Source organism: Syngnathus scovelli, chromosome 10 (genome assembly GCF_024217435.2).
Source record: "Syngnathus scovelli strain Florida chromosome 10, RoL_Ssco_1.2, whole genome shotgun sequence".
NCBI classification, from domain to species: domain Eukaryota; kingdom Metazoa; phylum Chordata; class Actinopteri; order Syngnathiformes; family Syngnathidae; genus Syngnathus; species Syngnathus scovelli.
Genome location: NC_090856.1, coordinates 4,449,459 through 4,464,752, shown reverse-complemented (window position 1 = coordinate 4,464,752; position 15,294 = coordinate 4,449,459). Strand labels below are relative to the sequence as shown.

At 44.3% G+C, this 15,294-nt stretch overlaps 5 protein-coding genes across 5 annotated transcripts; 3 read left to right on the top strand and 2 right to left on the bottom strand.

Annotated features, from left to right (window-relative positions):
• Nucleotides 1–149: 149 nt before the first annotated feature.
• Nucleotides 150–5,180, top strand: mef2b (myocyte enhancer factor 2b). Its single transcript, XM_068652200.1, has 9 exons — nt 150–313; nt 1,297–1,550; nt 2,886–2,960; nt 3,087–3,290; nt 3,367–3,429; nt 3,502–3,655; nt 3,923–4,153; nt 4,216–4,327; nt 4,424–5,180. Exons 3-9 carry the CDS (start codon nt 2,907–2,909, stop codon nt 4,695–4,697), a joined length of 1,092 nt encoding a protein of 363 aa, XP_068508301.1. The 5' UTR covers nt 150–313; nt 1,297–1,550; nt 2,886–2,906; the 3' UTR covers nt 4,698–5,180.
• Nucleotides 5,181–5,323: 143 nt separating this feature from the next.
• On the bottom strand, nt 5,324–6,158 carry mrpl54 (mitochondrial ribosomal protein L54). The gene is made up of 3 exons (XM_049724090.1): nt 5,932–6,158; nt 5,687–5,843; nt 5,324–5,578 (listed from the first exon to the last, which is right to left on the bottom strand). The coding sequence occupies exons 1-3, from the start codon at nt 6,110–6,112 to the stop codon at nt 5,446–5,448; spliced, it is 471 nt and encodes a 156-aa protein (XP_049580047.1). The 5' UTR covers nt 6,113–6,158; the 3' UTR covers nt 5,324–5,445.
• A 204-nt stretch (nt 6,159–6,362) lies between these two features.
• On the top strand, nt 6,363–7,601 carry fam32a (family with sequence similarity 32 member A). The gene is made up of 4 exons (XM_049716840.1): nt 6,363–6,508; nt 6,981–7,125; nt 7,283–7,336; nt 7,449–7,601. The coding sequence occupies exons 1-4, from the start codon at nt 6,435–6,437 to the stop codon at nt 7,515–7,517; spliced, it is 342 nt and encodes a 113-aa protein (XP_049572797.1). The 5' UTR covers nt 6,363–6,434; the 3' UTR covers nt 7,518–7,601.
• Nucleotides 7,602–7,842: 241 nt separating this feature from the next.
• fh (fumarate hydratase) lies at nt 7,843–9,809 on the bottom strand. Its single transcript, XM_049716837.2, has 2 exons — nt 9,086–9,809; nt 7,843–8,926 (listed from the first exon to the last, which is right to left on the bottom strand). The coding sequence occupies exons 1-2, from the start codon at nt 9,716–9,718 to the stop codon at nt 8,057–8,059; spliced, it is 1,503 nt and encodes a 500-aa protein (XP_049572794.1). The 5' UTR covers nt 9,719–9,809; the 3' UTR covers nt 7,843–8,056.
• A 504-nt stretch (nt 9,810–10,313) lies between these two features.
• hdgfl2 (HDGF like 2) lies at nt 10,314–15,078 on the top strand. Its single transcript, XM_049716834.1, has 16 exons — nt 10,314–10,574; nt 10,986–11,062; nt 11,248–11,389; nt 11,470–11,655; nt 11,736–11,855; nt 11,922–11,996; nt 12,186–12,381; nt 12,460–12,544; nt 12,642–12,927; nt 13,011–13,135; nt 13,222–13,277; nt 13,375–13,445; nt 13,558–13,659; nt 13,744–13,897; nt 13,981–14,080; nt 14,194–15,078. The coding sequence occupies exons 1-16, from the start codon at nt 10,503–10,505 to the stop codon at nt 14,291–14,293; spliced, it is 1,947 nt and encodes a 648-aa protein (XP_049572791.1). The 5' UTR covers nt 10,314–10,502; the 3' UTR covers nt 14,294–15,078.
• The last annotated feature ends 216 nt before the right edge of the window (nt 15,079–15,294 follow it).

The window sequence follows — 15,294 nt, the reverse complement described above, 5'->3', positions numbered from 1 at the left end:
GTAGTCCAAAAACTGCGTCTACATGTCGAGCGTGGTGTTTCCGAGGGCGCGTGAACGTCCCTCCTCCCCCTTGCCCATGTGATGTGCGTCGAATCCCCCAGATTATTAATTTCTTAGACACAATGGATGTTTTTCTTCCATAAAACCAAACACGGTGATTTAATTTAATCTTGATGACAAATATGAACACGCAAGTTGTGCAAAAACGTACTTAAACATGTGCATTCGAAAGTTTAGAGAAGGTCAAGATTGGAGTGGAGACTGGAAGAGTCACAGAAAGGCAAAAAAATTGAAATCATATCAAAGCCAAAAGGTAGGAAGAGTTGCCGTGGTTGTACAAATTATTAAAATCACGAAGCCTATTTCTGAAGACTGTGGCTTAGGCACATGCCGTAACTTGCCGAAAGTAGAAGTGAGAAGTTTCAGTCAAGTGGCAGGAAGATCTCACCAGCAAGTATCTCACTGAATGGCTAAAGCGCACATAGCAAATTCCGTCAAGCTCCGTTCATGTTTGCCACAAATACATTTTGAACAGACATCTCCATTAAGGCCAACAACGACCCCCTAGGTCACTGGGAGTCGAGTGCACAATTTCCCGGAGGTTGTTTGTTGCTAACTATTGCATCAGTGCACATCTTTTTTTGTCAGTCGCTTCCAATGTAAGATTGCGTGTTGTCCAACTGCATATGTTTCTTATTTTTAGTGCGTCGCATTGTCACATCCTCAAAATAGTCAATCATCTGGCTGGCACTGACTATATGTATCCTTGTTGACTTTGCAACAGGCTCTTTTATTTTCTTTGTGATGTCTGTCACTGACAATGAGTCCAATTAAAGCAGAATAAATGACAGACCTCAAATTCAAGATCTAGCAGTTTGATAGCAACACGTCAGTTGAGAAGTTCTGGTTTGCTTTTTAATTTTATTTTATTTTTTTTAAATATTTTTTTTGTGTGTTCATATGATACAGCAGACTATATTAAGTTGATTTTTGAATAAATACACATCTTTGTTATGCAGCTAGTCATAACCAACTTGATGTAGGCACTCCTGGCTCATTTTTAAAAAAAAATAGTATTTAATTGAATTGTGGGTTAATTGTAAACAATTCCCTAGTTTTTTTTCAATTTGTTTCAAACCATTTTAATTTTTAACAAACACATTTTACTTTTCATAATAACCTGGCCCATATGTCAAAAAAGCAAATGTGGCCCTTGAGTGCAAACATTTGTCCAACTCTAATCTTATTTTCACAAAAAATATTAGCAGTAATTTGTCTTCTGTACGTTTCTCCTAGGTGGTCCATTGATGCGAAAATGGCCGAACAAAAAAGGAGTCTGCATTGGATTGGCTTGCATGCATGGTGACAAGAGGCGGAGGAGGAGGGCGGTTTGAGTCAACCCAGCTGTGTGAGGGCAGTGCTCTCCTTCTACATCAGGTTGTCATCTCTGTTGACACACACACACACCGTCTCACACACTCACTTCATCCTCTGGATCGGACGTCTCCTGCGCCGTCATTGATGTGCAAACGAGTGTGATCAACGATCAGGTGAGATTTGAACATATTTCATTTCTGTGCTGAAATAACTGGTGTTGCTGTGCAAGACGTCGAGTCTTTGATTATAAAAAGAGATGCTCGCCAATTTCAGGCTATTCTTAAACCGACGTCAGTGGTGCAATAGGTTAACTTGTGCGCGGAAATCTTTTTTTAAAAACTTATTTGGAAGCCTGCTGACTGAGCAAAATTGCATCCCGTCCAGATGCATTCATAGGTGGGCAGATTCACTTGTGTTGCCATGTCGACTCGATCAAAAATATCAAAAGCAATTCAATTAACTCCTGTTTTAAAATTAGACAAATATTTCCTGCACATCGCTACACTTGGCAAAGGCCTCATAGATGAACCGCTTGACCTCACTCTCATGTGCAATGATGATGTCAGCCAGAAAATGGTTCTATCTTTACATCGGCCTGAATATTGCTCAGTCTGAGAGAAGATTGCGCAACTTCTAAAAACTTGGTTTCATTTTAAAGCACATTTTCACGAAGCAAATCAAATTCGATATGATGATCTCGCCACTTTATAAGGTAATACGATGGGCATCTCTTCCCTAAATGCCCAAGATGTTTGTGTACGCGCACAGGTCAGGGGTCGTGGGAAACGCTGCCGCCGTATCCGCCAAGGCATCATCATCATCAGTCGAGGGGGCGTTACTAAATATAGAAATACAAGTGTATTAATGAGTAGGGGAAACCAGCAAAAACTCCTCCGGACTAGACAGACAGGTCACGGGTTCAGACGAGAGTTTTGAGGTTCTGGGTTTTGAATCTCACCTCTGACCTGTCAATCATTTCGCCTCAATTAATCGACAATCAATTCCACTATTAGGGCCCGAGTGATACCAATTATTTTTTTAGGCTGATGCCAATTCATCGAAAGTGGCTCAAGTCCCAAGCATGTTGTATTTTTACCCCCATGAGGCGACGTAGGCTAAAGTTAGCATGGCCCCTAAAGTCCACACAGTCTAACACCCACGCTGTCTGGCTCGTCGGGCCGAGCCGGGCCGGCAGCGGCGGCCGACCGCGCCGCTCGTCCCCAAGAGACCCAGGTTAAAAATACTGTACGTGACGGATGACATTTTTTTATGAAGGTTAGTCGGCCAATGGTGAGAGGCTGGCAGTTGAAGGAAAACTGTGTTGTTAACGGGTACGAGCCACCCACTCTTCTCTCATGCGTGGCCCCGATGAGAATTAGTTAGTCATAACCATTTTTTGTTTTTGTTGGCTAGAAAATCTCAAGAGAGACATGTGGCTCAAAAACATTCCAAATAAAATGATTTGGATCAACATTTTTAAAAACACTTTGATGGTTGTGTTTTCACAGAGGTGTCTAACTGCAGGAAAAATGGGAAGAAAGAAAATACAAATTTCTCGCATTGTGGATCAGAGAAACCGACAGGTGAGCCGACCAGAATTGAGTTATTTTTATTTTCATATATATTTATTTTCTCTGTAAATTATTTGCTTCAAATAAGGTATTTATTTTTCTCTAATTGTGCAATTAACATAATTGTTTGGATTGCAGGTGACGTTCACCAAGCGCAAGTTCGGCCTGATGAAGAAGGCGTACGAGCTGAGCGTGTTGTGCGACTGCGAGATCGCCCTCATCATCTTCAACAGCACCAACCGACTCTTCCAATACGCCAGCACCGACATGGACAAGGTTCTCCTCAAGTACACCGAGTACAGTGAGCCGCACGAGAGCCGCACCAACACCGATATTCTGGAGGTACGGCGATTTCAACATTTTCTTGCTTTGGGGTTCCCCAATACATCTCAGGATCTTATTTTGCATTTGTCGTCAGACTCTGAAGAGGAAAGGCCTTGAGCTGGATTCTTCGGAGCTTGATGGCGATGAAAGCATGCAGGTGATTGGCCCTCTAAAATAGCAGCAGTGAATTAAGTGACTCGTGAGTCAATATGATGATGTCGCTCTCCAGGCTCCGCCCCTGCGCTCCCCGGAAGCGCAGTTCCTAATGTCGGAGAGCAGCTTCCCAGTCTCATCTGGACCCGGCGTGGCCCCCCACAGTGCCTTTAAATGCGCCAGCCCGGCTCCAGCGACAGCTCATGCCTCCTTCATGTCACCACACTCAGGTATAGAAGAAACGTCCATTTTTCTGTCCCCATAGAAGTTGTTCCCTTGACTCGAAATAGTGGGTGCAGCTGTCCGTCACCCAAACGGAAGTGTGCAGTGCATGACCTTTTTTTTTTCTTTTTTATAACAGCTGTAGCCATCTTTTGGTTTCCATCTACAATCATTGTCGCACCTGTCTTTGTGATGATGTCATTACTACGCACAGTGAAAGAAAAGTGTGAAGGTATCACAGTTTCTCACATCCTCTTTTTCACTTCCCTCCGCAGGTATCGGCTACTCCGTCTTCTCACACATGAGCCGAGGTCTCCACCCGAAGACTCCTCCCCTTCCCCTGTCACCTCTGACCCTCCCGGCCAATCAGGGCTCACGCACCGGCCCGAATCCCGCCGTGAGCCGGGGGCTCCTGTACCAGACGGGGCTCCATGGCACCACGGGCAAAGCCGGGCTGTTCGGCCACACCCTGGCTGGTTACGGTCTCGCCTCCGCCGGGGCTTCAGGTAGCTTCCACTTTGTTTCCTCTTCTTTTTATTTGACTTATAACTTTGTTTTCTTTGTGAAGAGTACAGCCAGCCAAGTTTCTATCACTCTGTGAGTCTGCAGCGAAGCGCCGTGAACTCCTGGCAAACAACGCAGCCTTCAAACCAGTTCCATGGGCCTCATTTAAGTCAAGGGTGAGGATGCAGTACAATTTAATTTTTTCTTTTATGCTAGAGTTACCATGCATGGTGACAATAAAACCAGGTAACTCCTGTTGCTGTTGTTCCTAGAATGTCCACCGGGGTCTGCTCTTTCCCCTCTACCCTATCCCATCCTCCCTGCCTGGGCGTGCACATCAAATCTGAGAGCAGCTCTCCCGAGCTGCATGCATCCTCTCCCGCCTCGTCTCCACTACACGGCCTCGGGCGAGACCAATCGCCCATGAGCAGACCCAGCTCGGCTCACCGCAGCCCTTCAGAACCGGAGCCTGAGATGTACTTGTGTGACGGAGAAGATGGAGGGATGCAGAGGCAATCGCACATGTGTGAAGGATGGCAGAGATAACTATGCACTTAGTGGACGGTTTATTTGGTACACAGACATACTTGAGAAATGTAATTTTAAAAAATGATTGGTAAGCAATTGAAAACGGATTAATACATTTAAAAGGGATTTTTCTAGAATTATAAATGAAGACTCAAAATTAAATTATCCAGAATATATAAAAAAATTATTAAAAGGGTAAAATCTGGTTGCTTTTAACATGTTTGATAGATGAATAGCTAATGATTACTGTTGTAAAGATTCCTTTAATAGCTCTCGTATTGGAAACCATTTGATTACCCGTGTGTACCTAATGAACTGTCTGGTCTCAGTCAGAGCTGGTCTCTGCTGGGTGAGGGACACCATTTATGTTGTTTTCACCCCTTCCACATCACCTAATTGTTCACATTAGACACACTTTTTTGATTATTTTGATGATTTGCTTTGTTTGGCACTATATTAAAATGCTAATGTATGTCCCCTTAATAAAAATATCTAAATATCTGTCCATTTCAATCACAGTAAGTGTACATGGGAGATGACAAATGACAAAAGACTTTTTGTGTGATTTGCTCAATGAAGACAACTGACTAGGATGGCTAATACCAGTAGACACACTACAGCAAAAAATAATGCACAACAATTGGTGAAAGTATATACTGTAAATTTAATGAAGGATGGATATTAGAAAATAAAATACAAACACATGAACACTAAAGTCATTGAATGCAAACGACATGATATAAACAACCCGGTCCGATCCAGTTGTCTAAAACTTCTTTCCTTTATGTAATCTGTTGTGATGCCAGATATTCTCCTTTCGAAGACGCTTCCAGTACTCCCAGGTATGTTCCTCCAGGTCGCGAAGCTTGTGCGGCGCCTCTAGGTTTAACTGAAAGAGCCTGAAGAAGAAATTGGCAATTTAGACTACAATGTATGAAGAAAACTAGCAACAACAACAAAAATCTAATCACGCCTGTTCCTTATTTGCAGCCAAATATGGTTCTCACCACTCTGGATATTCCTCCACTGGTTTGAGTTTGGGGTCTTCTCCCTGTTTGTAGATGTTGACCCCCACTGCATAAGAAGTCAGTCTGACTGGATCTTTGCATACCTCTGGTCCTTGCATCTCCTCTTTAACCATCCCCTTTCCTTTGCCTTTAGCGACTGCAGGAGGAAGCGACATTTAAATGTTATTGCAAACTACATCGCCATTGAAGGTACTGAAATACACTTTTACTGAAAAGGTACTTACCCACTTTTTTCGCATACCCACACGCTTGTAATTTGTTTAACGCGTTATTCCTGCGGAGAGTTAGTAGTGACGCATTGTTTGCAAGGTGTCTGGTTAACAATGCGACGCTAAATAAAGTGTGCCCGGTCATTTTTACACTATATTGCTTACTACAGACGACATTAGCGTGACAACATGACATTCATTCTGGTACTTCTCGTACTTCCGGCCACTCTGACACTACTTCTAAAATCTGCACTGCCTCTTGTGGACAAAAAGATACACTACATGCATGCTATTTTACCTAATATTTTACTCCAAACCAAAACCCTCCATATTCTGGGTTTATATATAGATTTATGTAAATATATAAATATAAATTGGAACATTATAATATTAATTTAAAGTTATTTTTACTGTCTTGTCACCAGTGTCTAGATGGCGCTAATCAGCTCTAATGCTGCTTTGCCATTTTCTATTAAAGTCGAAGAAGAAGACGCTTCGACGACAGCTTTCAGGAAAATATGTCGGATTATGAGCATGTTCAGAAAAGTGCCCTAAAACTAAAGGGTGCTGGAGCTATTTCTTCTGGCAAAAAGTAAGTACGGCGCAAGGATTAGTTGGTAACAAACATTTTAACGTTTGCCTGGTAGAGGAGGTGCTTTTACTAGTTTTCAGTTCATGTCGCTCAAGCGTTAGCCTTTGTGCTAACAATAACATTAGCTGACATATTTTGCTTGGTATTTGTTCACTAAACCGTACATTTTAAAACCCCTTCGCTTGGTTTGGGGTTCTCTTCAAACATTAACTGACATTATTTGGTATTTGTTCAAAGTTTAAATGTAATGTTAATTTGTGAGTCCTCTCCATGATAATACAATTTGTACAGTAAACATAGCCTTGATTTGCATTCAATTACATCTAAAATGTGCATAAACCTTTAACAAGATGGGTTTGGATTTTGATATTCCACACAATAAATGAGGGTTTACTGTAATGCAGCTAGTGCCAAATTAACCCCCATCTCTGACAGTCTAAATCAGATGCAAATGTCTATAATTTTGTTCCAGGAAGAAGAAGAAGGACAAGGAGAGCAAGCATCGCATGGAGCAGATGTCAAACAATCAGAACGACGAGGAGACGAAAGCCACGCGGGCGTACATGGACAAAAGGACGCCCGCGCAAATTGCCTTTGACAAGATGCAAGAAAAGAGGGTAGGTATATCTTGTGGCACTGCGGGAAAAGCTTCTTACTGCTTAACTAAGGCAAGAATATAATGAATTAACTGCTTTTATTTTTGATTTTCTGAAGAGAAGTGTTATACCCATGAAATGTTAGTTCTGCATAACTGAGTTTGAATTTTCCTGACAGCAAATGGAAAGAATTCTAAACAAAGCCTCCAAGACACACAAGCATCGAGTGGAGGTACGTTCTTACGCAAGCATCCACATTTTTTAATTGCATTTATTTGGTTCAAACTAAATGTTATGTTCGATGAAAAATCAGTATTGAATAGTTTTAACTTTTTTTTTTGTAGGACTTCAATCGCCATCTGGACAACCTGACAGAACATTACGATATTCCCAAAGTCAGCTGGACCAAATAAATGGGCAGAAAGGTTCTATTTTTGCTTTTTGAACGTAATGTTATGCCATTTTATCTATTTACAATTAAACGCTGCTTACTGTGATCACATTTGGTCATTTTCTGTTAAAGTTACATGTATCTCTGTTTTTAAGAGTAATGGGAAACCAAATGGCTTTAATTTGATATTTCATTGTCCTTGTCGGGTTAGTTTTCTTGCATATATACGCACGCTAAAAAATCTTGAAGATAAAGTGCACCTTTAATCCTCTCAAAATATGTTTGTTGTTCTGAAACTACTTTTTTTTTCATAAATGTTAAGCATGTTAAAGAAAAACTGCAAAGGATGCGTCAGTATGGCTTTTTAATTATACATTTACATTGTGTCAACCACAGACCATTTGGAAACAATTAGGATGGCACATGATGTAAAAAAATTCAACTGTGCTGACATGCCCATTCCTCTGTGTGCCGTTATAATGCAGCATTCGTTCCCCCCTTAGTCCAGCCACATGATTCCCATCAATTAAATTACACGTCCGTGATGAACTTTGAGCGGGTTCACTTGGGTCCCAGCATGTCGCTGGGCTTGACCCAACGGTCGAACTCCTCCTCAGTGAGGTAGCCGAGCTCCACGGCCACCTTCTTGAGCGTGGAACCCTTCTTGTGCGCCGTCTTGGCGATGGTGGCCGCCTTGTCATAGCCAATGTGCGGGTTGAGCGCTGTTACCAGCATGAGCGACTCGTTCATCAGCTTGTCGATCCTCTCGACGTTGGCCCGGATGCCCGACACGCAGTTGGCGCTGAAGGAGACGGCGGCGTCGCCCAGCAGGCGCGCCGAGTTCAGCACGTTCTTGGCTATCATGGGCTTGAAGACGTTGAGCTCGAAGTGACCGTTGCTGCCGCCCACTGTCACCGCCACGTGGTTGCCCATCACCTGGGCGGCCACCATGGTCATGGCCTCGCACTGCGTGGGGTTGACCTTTCCAGGCATGATGCTGCTGCCCGGCTCGTTCTCGGGGAGGATGAGCTCGCCCAGGCCCGAACGTGGGCCCGATCCCAGGAACCGCACATCGTTGGCGATCTTCATCATGCTCACTGCAACAGTGTTGAGGGCCCCGCTCAGCTCTACCAAGGCGTCATGGGCTGCCAACGCCTCAAACTTGTTCGGCGCCGTCACAAAGGGTAGCCCGGTGAGGGTGGAGACGGTGGACGCCACCTTCTCAGCGAAGCCCACACGCGTGTTGAGGCCCGTTCCCACTGCCGTGCCGCCGGCCGCCAGTTCGTAAACCCGCGGCATGGCCGCTTTCACCCGTTCTATGCTGTACTTGACCTGCTGCACGTACCCGCTGAACTCCTGGCCCAGTGACAGCGGCACGGCGTCCTGTGTGTGCGTGCGACCGATCTTGATGATGTCCTTGAACTCCTCCGCCTGGGAAAGTAAAGAAAAAAAAAGACAATTTGATTTGAGTCAGAATTGAATGCATATGTAGCATAATCTACTGCAGACGTGTCAAGACGTGGTGCTGATGTCACTCTATACATTTTTATGTATGCAAAAAAAAAAAAAAAAAACCATTTATATACATGCCTTGGCTGTTAATGCGTCGTGCAAAGTTTGCAGTCCCGGGATGACAACTTGATGGACCTCCGTGGCTGCGGCGATGTGCATGGCCGTGGGAAAGGTGTCGTTGGAGCTTTGGCTCTTGTTGACATGGTCGTTGGGATGGACCGGATCTTTAGAGCCCAACTGTCCTCCCAGGATCTCGATGGCTCGGTTGCTGATCACCTCGTTGACGTTCATGTTGGTTTGGGTTCCGGAGCCGGTCTGCCACACCACCAGAGGGAAATGATCGTCCAACTTTCCAGCCGCCACCTCGTCCGCCGCCTGGCAAATGGCGTCCGCGATCTTGGGGTCTAGACCGTAGTCTTTATTGACCTGAGCCGCCGCTTTCTTCAGGATTCCGAAGGCATGGATGAGCGGCAACGGCATTCGCTCGGAAGGTCCCCCGATCTTGAAGTTCATGGTGGATCTGACAGTCTGGGCTCCGTAGTACTTGTCGGCCGGGACCTTGAGCTCACCGAACGTGTCCCGCTCGATCCTGAAGTCCGAGCTGGCCATTCTGCACGGGTTTATGAGGAGGATTTTACAGTCGGCGCGGACACTCGGCAAAGTCCGCAAGTTGCGCTGCAGCTGCTGGACACGTTGAAAAGAACGAAACATGGCTGCACATTAGAGGTGAAGACAGAGGAGGTCACCGTACCAAAACTGCCTTTCACACGGAGGGCTGTCATTGGGCGAATGGGAATGCAAGTCTTCGACAGCCTATCAAAAGTCAGGGGGGTTGCCGTTTCCGGCATTTGTAGCCAATCAAAAGATGATCTTGGAAGCAAGTGGTGAAGTTGTTTATAATCCGGAGTGACTGTGTCCGTTTTAACGCGAAAACGAAACATCATTAAACGTCATTTTGGACATTTTAAACGCCTTTTAAGATTTTTCGAAAGCAAAACATTACAACTACAGTGTTGTGGTGATTTATTCACAAAAAATATATCATTATTCAGGAGCTTCAGGCCGCACTGCAATAATTATTGACTTTTATTTCCGTATTTTATAAAGAAAGAATACATTTTGTTTTGTGTTCTTAATATTCTTTGTGATCGTTTCTTTTTCACAAATATATACCTTACTTAGACTACAATATATAAAACGTTTGTCCTCTCAGTTTATAAATTGTCTTTTTTCCAACACCTTCGATCATTTACAGCAAAGCCTTTATTCTGAAAGTGTAAGAAGAAGCTCCCGAGCGGAAGTCGTGGTTGTTATCTGCGCTAGTATGTTCTCGCGGTAACGCTTAGCGTCGTACACCATTAGCTTCCCTTAGCTAACGCTGTCGTTTTACAGCTTTTCGTGACGACCTGGCCCCCGCGTACCGAGAGAGACACGCCGGAGGCCGAGCGGCTTTTACTCCTACTTTTGAAACCAGGCCGCCAAAGGGAGTGGGAACATGCCGCACAACTTCCAGCCCGGAGACCTGGTCTTCGCTAAAATGAAGGGCTACCCCCACTGGCCAGCCAGGGTAAGCAAGCTAACAGCAGTGGCAGTAGGAAGAGGCTGAGGAGGAGGGGAGGCGAAGACATCCTTGCAACCGTGCAAGATGGACACACATGCAATATCACTATTATGTAGCTTTATATTTTCTAATTGGCCACTTTATGGGCATGCACGACAGGTAGAAGAGGCCCGGTGTGCATGCGATGATATCGGCCTCGTCTTCATACATTACGAGCGAAGCGAACGTTATTTTCTTTCGGACTGGCTTACAACGTACGTATCTTGCACAAACATCGCAACTTCTCAGCCCTAACTCCTCGTCGCCTCAACGCCAAAATGATTGCCATCGTCTGAAGTGAACTAACCGAGCATCTCGACAGTGATATGATGTCGATATTAGGATGGTTAATGCTGCAGTTTTCTGTTTTATTTTCAGATTGAAGATGTGGCTGATGGTGCTGTGAAGCCTCCACCTAATAAAATTCCAATTTTCTTCTTTGGAACTCATGAAACGTAAGTATACTACTATTTGCTGAAAATACTAATGCTAGTAGATCGAGTACAAAAATTGCCACTGTCAGTTGTGAGAGTAACACTAATGACAGTTCTGTGTGTTGGTTATCCATTATCATATCATATTTATTGACAGTTGTCTATTATAATTTGTTTTTGTATTTTTTTACATTGTTTTGGTGCAGTGCATTTCTGGCAGCCAAGGACCTTTTTGCTTATGAAAAATACAACGATCGCTATGGAAAGCCCAATAAAAGGAAAGGCTTCAATGAAGGCTTATGGGAGATCCAGAACAATCCACATGCCTCCTACAGTGCTCCACCTGTGGTAAGTTGCCCCTTCTACCATCTTTCATAGGTTCGATGACGTTCACAAAGTTGTTGACTCGTGTGCTTTTTATTTCTTAGCCCGCCAGCTCATCAGACAGCGAGGGCAACGATGCCGGCGGAGGAAGCGACGAAGACGACGATGAAGATGCTCCTGTGCCCAGGAAGGCAGAGTCGGCAAGCGAGGCAGATTCTGAATCTGCAAGTGAAGATAGGGCAAAGGGACGAGGAGGAGGAGGAGGGGTGAAAAGGAAGGCGCCATCTAAGGTTGGTTTTTAAACCATTCTTCACTTTCAATCATTTATTTGCAACTACGTCTCCTCCATCGTGTCGCTGTCTTCTCTTAGCGTGCGCCTCCCCCGAAAAAAATCCGCCACTCATCCAGCGAAAGAGACGGGGAAAGCGGATCGCCATCAGAGTCGGAAGCCACCCCTTCGGAGTCGGAGTCTGGCAAGAACAGCGACCAGGTCATTAGACATAAATAAATAAGATGACGACGACATCATGGCGTCATGCTGTTTTATGTTTTGCAGGATTTTACTCTGGAGAAGAAAGCAGTTGGGAGAGGCGGAAAGAAAGCGGCAACAGCAGGCAGAGGGAAGAAAAAGGTTCAGAATTTTTCCTCTTTTTATTTTTCAGCAGCGCTTTTCATAAGTCTAAAATACAGAAATGCGACATTTTACTGTCTTCTGTATCAGCATTTCATTTTTTACAAGGATTAAGAAAAAAACAAATGAAACAATTCAGTTCTATAATTAATGATAAAACCAGAGCCTAATTCAATCCCTCTCTCTAAGCCTTTGCAGAAAGGTTCATCCAACTCAGATTCAGACTCGGAATCTGGATCTGAGAAGAAAGCGGCGGACAGCGACTCGGAGGACGCGAAGCCCCGACCGGCTATTTCCGGTTCCGAGTCTCAGTCCGGCTCCAAGTCTGAATCCGATTCCGACCCGCCTCCACGGAAGGCTCCACCAGCGCGCAAAAGAGCTGCAGGCAAGTTTAATAGAGTCGCTGTTTTTTTTAATTCTTTTTTCTTTAATACATAATTTGTGTGCTGTTCCTTTTCTACAGATAAACCTGCGCCAAAGCCTCGTGCACGGAAACCTAAAGCTCCGCCTCCAAAGCGGGCAGCATCGTCGTCATCAGACAGCGATAGGTCAGAAGGCTGTTTGTATCTTTCGAGTCATGTTTATTTTTGTTGTCCTGAGATCCCTACTATCGGCACACCCGCTCAACCACTTTTTTCCCCACAGTGACAGCGAGCCGGACCGTATCAGCGAGTGGAAGAAACGAGACGAGGAGCGGCGGAGGGAGCTGGAGGAACGGCGGAAAAGAGAGGAGGCCGAGGAGCTTCGGCGGCTACGGGAGCGCGAAAAGGAGGAGGAGGAGAAGCGGAAAAGAGAGAAAGAGATGAAAAAGGTCAGCGACAGCAGCAGCTCGGATGAAGGTGTCGACGATCACCCGCTCAAGAGGTCCAAGAAACCCCCTCCGCCGCCGATCCCGGCGCCGTCTGACTCTGACTCGGCGTCGCCCGCTGAGGTAACAGGAGCTATTCATCATGTAACGCAGTTTGTAACTACTATAACACAAGGTTGTATGTAATCTTCGTATCTGTCAAAAAGATGAAGAAATCAGCCAAGAAGACGGACAACCAAAACAAAAGCCGACAAAAGAAGGAAGAGGAGCGAAGGGAGCGGGAGCGAAAGGAGAAGAGAGCCAAACGGTCCGAGGAGAAGTCCAGAGCCAGGCGAGCCCACATTTGACACGAAAGCTCCTGCATTCTCTCCGCTAATCATAATCCACAAATGAATTAATGTGTTTTCTTTCGTTTAGGTCCAAGCCCGAAAAACCGAAGCACAAATCGGAGAGGGCGCCGCAAAAGAAAAAAGGTAAGGCCAGAACACGGTCAAGGCACTTTTCCCGAAGCTTTAGTTTAACGCTGAAATTGGAAATGAATAGCAATGGTTGTTCTCCGCATCCCTTCAGAACCGTCACCAGAAGAACAACTTCAGAAACTCCACACGGACATCAAGTTTGCTCTCAAAGTGGACAACCCCGTAAGTGGCCACCCTGTAACGTCTCTACAGTCACGTTATGAACATTTCCAGTCAGTGTCAACTTAGCCATTTGCCCGTGCGATGACAATAAAATCGCTTGTGTACCGTGCAGGACATCGAGCGGTGTCTACAAGCCCTGGCAGAGCTTGAAGCTGTGCCTGTCACCAGTCAGATCCTCCACAAGAACGCAGACATCATCGCCACGCTTAAAAAGGTGCGTCTCCTCCACTGACGGCGACCTTTAAAAGTTCTTGAGAACTAACTTGAGAAGTATGATTTGTGTATGCTCCTCTTGCAGATTCGGCGGTATAAGGCCAGCTCCGCCGTCATGGAGAAGGCCAGTGAGGTGTACAACAAGTTAAAACTTCGCTTTGTGGGCAAAGGAGAACCGGCAGCTAAAGTGAAATCGGATAAGGAAGGAGATGACGATGTGAAGGAGACGAAAGAAACAGGTTTAAAAAGAAGAGAAAAAAAAACACAAGTGAGATTCAATTCGACACCATGAAGAGTCGCCACCATCTTTGTTTCTCGACAGATGCGACTGCTGTGAACGGAGAGTCGCAAGAGAAAAAAGACAAAGGCGAAGAGGAAAAAACTGCCGAAAGCAACGACCACACTAATTCAAGTCCAGTCAGGTTAGTGAAAAAGACTATTTTGTGGGGAGTAAACAATGTGGCCCATTAACTCACTGAAACAAAAATTAAAAGAATAGCAATCCTGATTCCATTTAATTATACTTTCTACACAGGCGGAGCCCAACCAGCCCTCAGCAGACTGACGAATACACCCAAGAGAACAACAACAACAACATTTCTGCAGATATGGAGGTATCCCCTGCTGAAAGTTAAACAAAAGACGCCCTCCTAACAACAACCGCAGTGGACCAAGTGCTAAAGATGGAAGACGTACAAGGAGCCAACAACACTGCAACACAATCACCGACGCCCGCTATACGTCACTGTCCACGCTACAGACCTTTTCAACCATTAACACTCTGGGTAGATAAATTTGTCCGAGCGATTTGTCAGCGCAAAAAATAATTATTACTGTTGTGATAGTTTGTGCTGCACGTCTTTAAGTTGCAGAAATGTCTTCTCTTCCATGACTGGTTCCTGTTTTTTTTTTTTTTTTTTTTTTTACCTTTGTCTGTCATACTGCACACGTCGGTTTAATACGTGCACTTGTGAACTCAATTTGGACTGACGAAGGTATGCTTGAAGAATTTTGAATCTTAACGAAATTTTCACTTAGCTGCCCGGCGGATTCTGTCGACTTTCTTCCGTATAAATCCTTTTTTAATAATATATATATAAATGCTACAAAACATCACAAAGAGCACCTGTTTGTATTGGACATTTTGAGAGTGGTAAACTTGTTTTGTGTTTTGTTTTTGTTTTTATGTGTAAGGCAATGAAATGAGTTGACAGGTTCACTGACTTTTTATAGCTTTGTTTTCACACATTTGCTAAAAAAAAAAACAATCTGTGGCATTACACACACGCATTGTTTCGCTGTAATGTATGCTTATGATAAATCTGCGTGTTGATGTCATAATTGCCCTCCAAAAAAGTGGAGATCTCATGTAGCTGCAGACTTAAATGAAATCCCTCAATAATAAACAGTGCAAACGGCAGGTGGTGGGTGTGCTGTCAGCATTTCCATCCTTTACCTGTTTAATTTTTTTTTTAAAGTTAATAATTTGTGTATATTTGCATCTCACATAGAGTTAATGGAAGAGATGTAAAAATGTTCTTGATGTTCTTGTTTCATACGAATATAAAAAGATGACTAAAGAAAATATAAAAGTCAAATCAGCTATCTTGGAAGGTTATAAATATTAATTTGTTAA

Bases quoted from the DNA above. Each gene is read 5' to 3' on its own strand.
- mef2b (XM_068652200.1), top strand. From the start codon at position 2,907: ATGGGAAGAAAGAAAATACAAATTTCTCGCATTGTGGATCAGAGAAAC. The intron at 3,430-3,501 runs GTGATTGGCCCT...GTCGCTCTCCAG, and splicing joins ATGGCGATGAAAGCATGCAG to GCTCCGCCCCTGCGCTCCCC. The intron at 4,328-4,423 runs GTGAGGATGCAG...TGTTGTTCCTAG, and splicing joins GGGCCTCATTTAAGTCAAGG to AATGTCCACCGGGGTCTGCT.
- mrpl54 (XM_049724090.1), bottom strand. From the start codon at position 6,112: ATGTCATGTTGTCACGCTAATGTCGTCTGTAGTAAGCAATATAGTGTA. The intron at 5,844-5,931 runs GTAAGTACCTTT...TTCCTCCTGCAG, and splicing joins TGGGTATGCGAAAAAAGTGG to TCGCTAAAGGCAAAGGAAAG. The intron at 5,579-5,686 runs GTGAGAACCATA...TTTCTTCTTCAG, and splicing joins GTGGAGGAATATCCAGAGTG to GCTCTTTCAGTTAAACCTAG.
- fam32a (XM_049716840.1), top strand. From the start codon at position 6,435: ATGTCGGATTATGAGCATGTTCAGAAAAGTGCCCTAAAACTAAAGGGT. The intron at 6,509-6,980 runs GTAAGTACGGCG...ATTTTGTTCCAG, and splicing joins GCTATTTCTTCTGGCAAAAA to GAAGAAGAAGAAGGACAAGG. The intron at 7,126-7,282 runs GTAGGTATATCT...TTTTCCTGACAG, and splicing joins ACAAGATGCAAGAAAAGAGG to CAAATGGAAAGAATTCTAAA.
- fh (XM_049716837.2), bottom strand. From the start codon at position 9,718: ATGTTTCGTTCTTTTCAACGTGTCCAGCAGCTGCAGCGCAACTTGCGG. The intron at 8,927-9,085 runs GCATGTATATAA...TTACTTTCCCAG, and splicing joins ACGACGCATTAACAGCCAAG to GCGGAGGAGTTCAAGGACAT.
- hdgfl2 (XM_049716834.1), top strand. From the start codon at position 10,503: ATGCCGCACAACTTCCAGCCCGGAGACCTGGTCTTCGCTAAAATGAAG. The intron at 11,390-11,469 runs GTAAGTTGCCCC...TTTATTTCTTAG, and splicing joins CCTACAGTGCTCCACCTGTG to CCCGCCAGCTCATCAGACAG. The intron at 13,660-13,743 runs GTGCGTCTCCTC...CTCCTCTTGCAG, and splicing joins TCATCGCCACGCTTAAAAAG to ATTCGGCGGTATAAGGCCAG.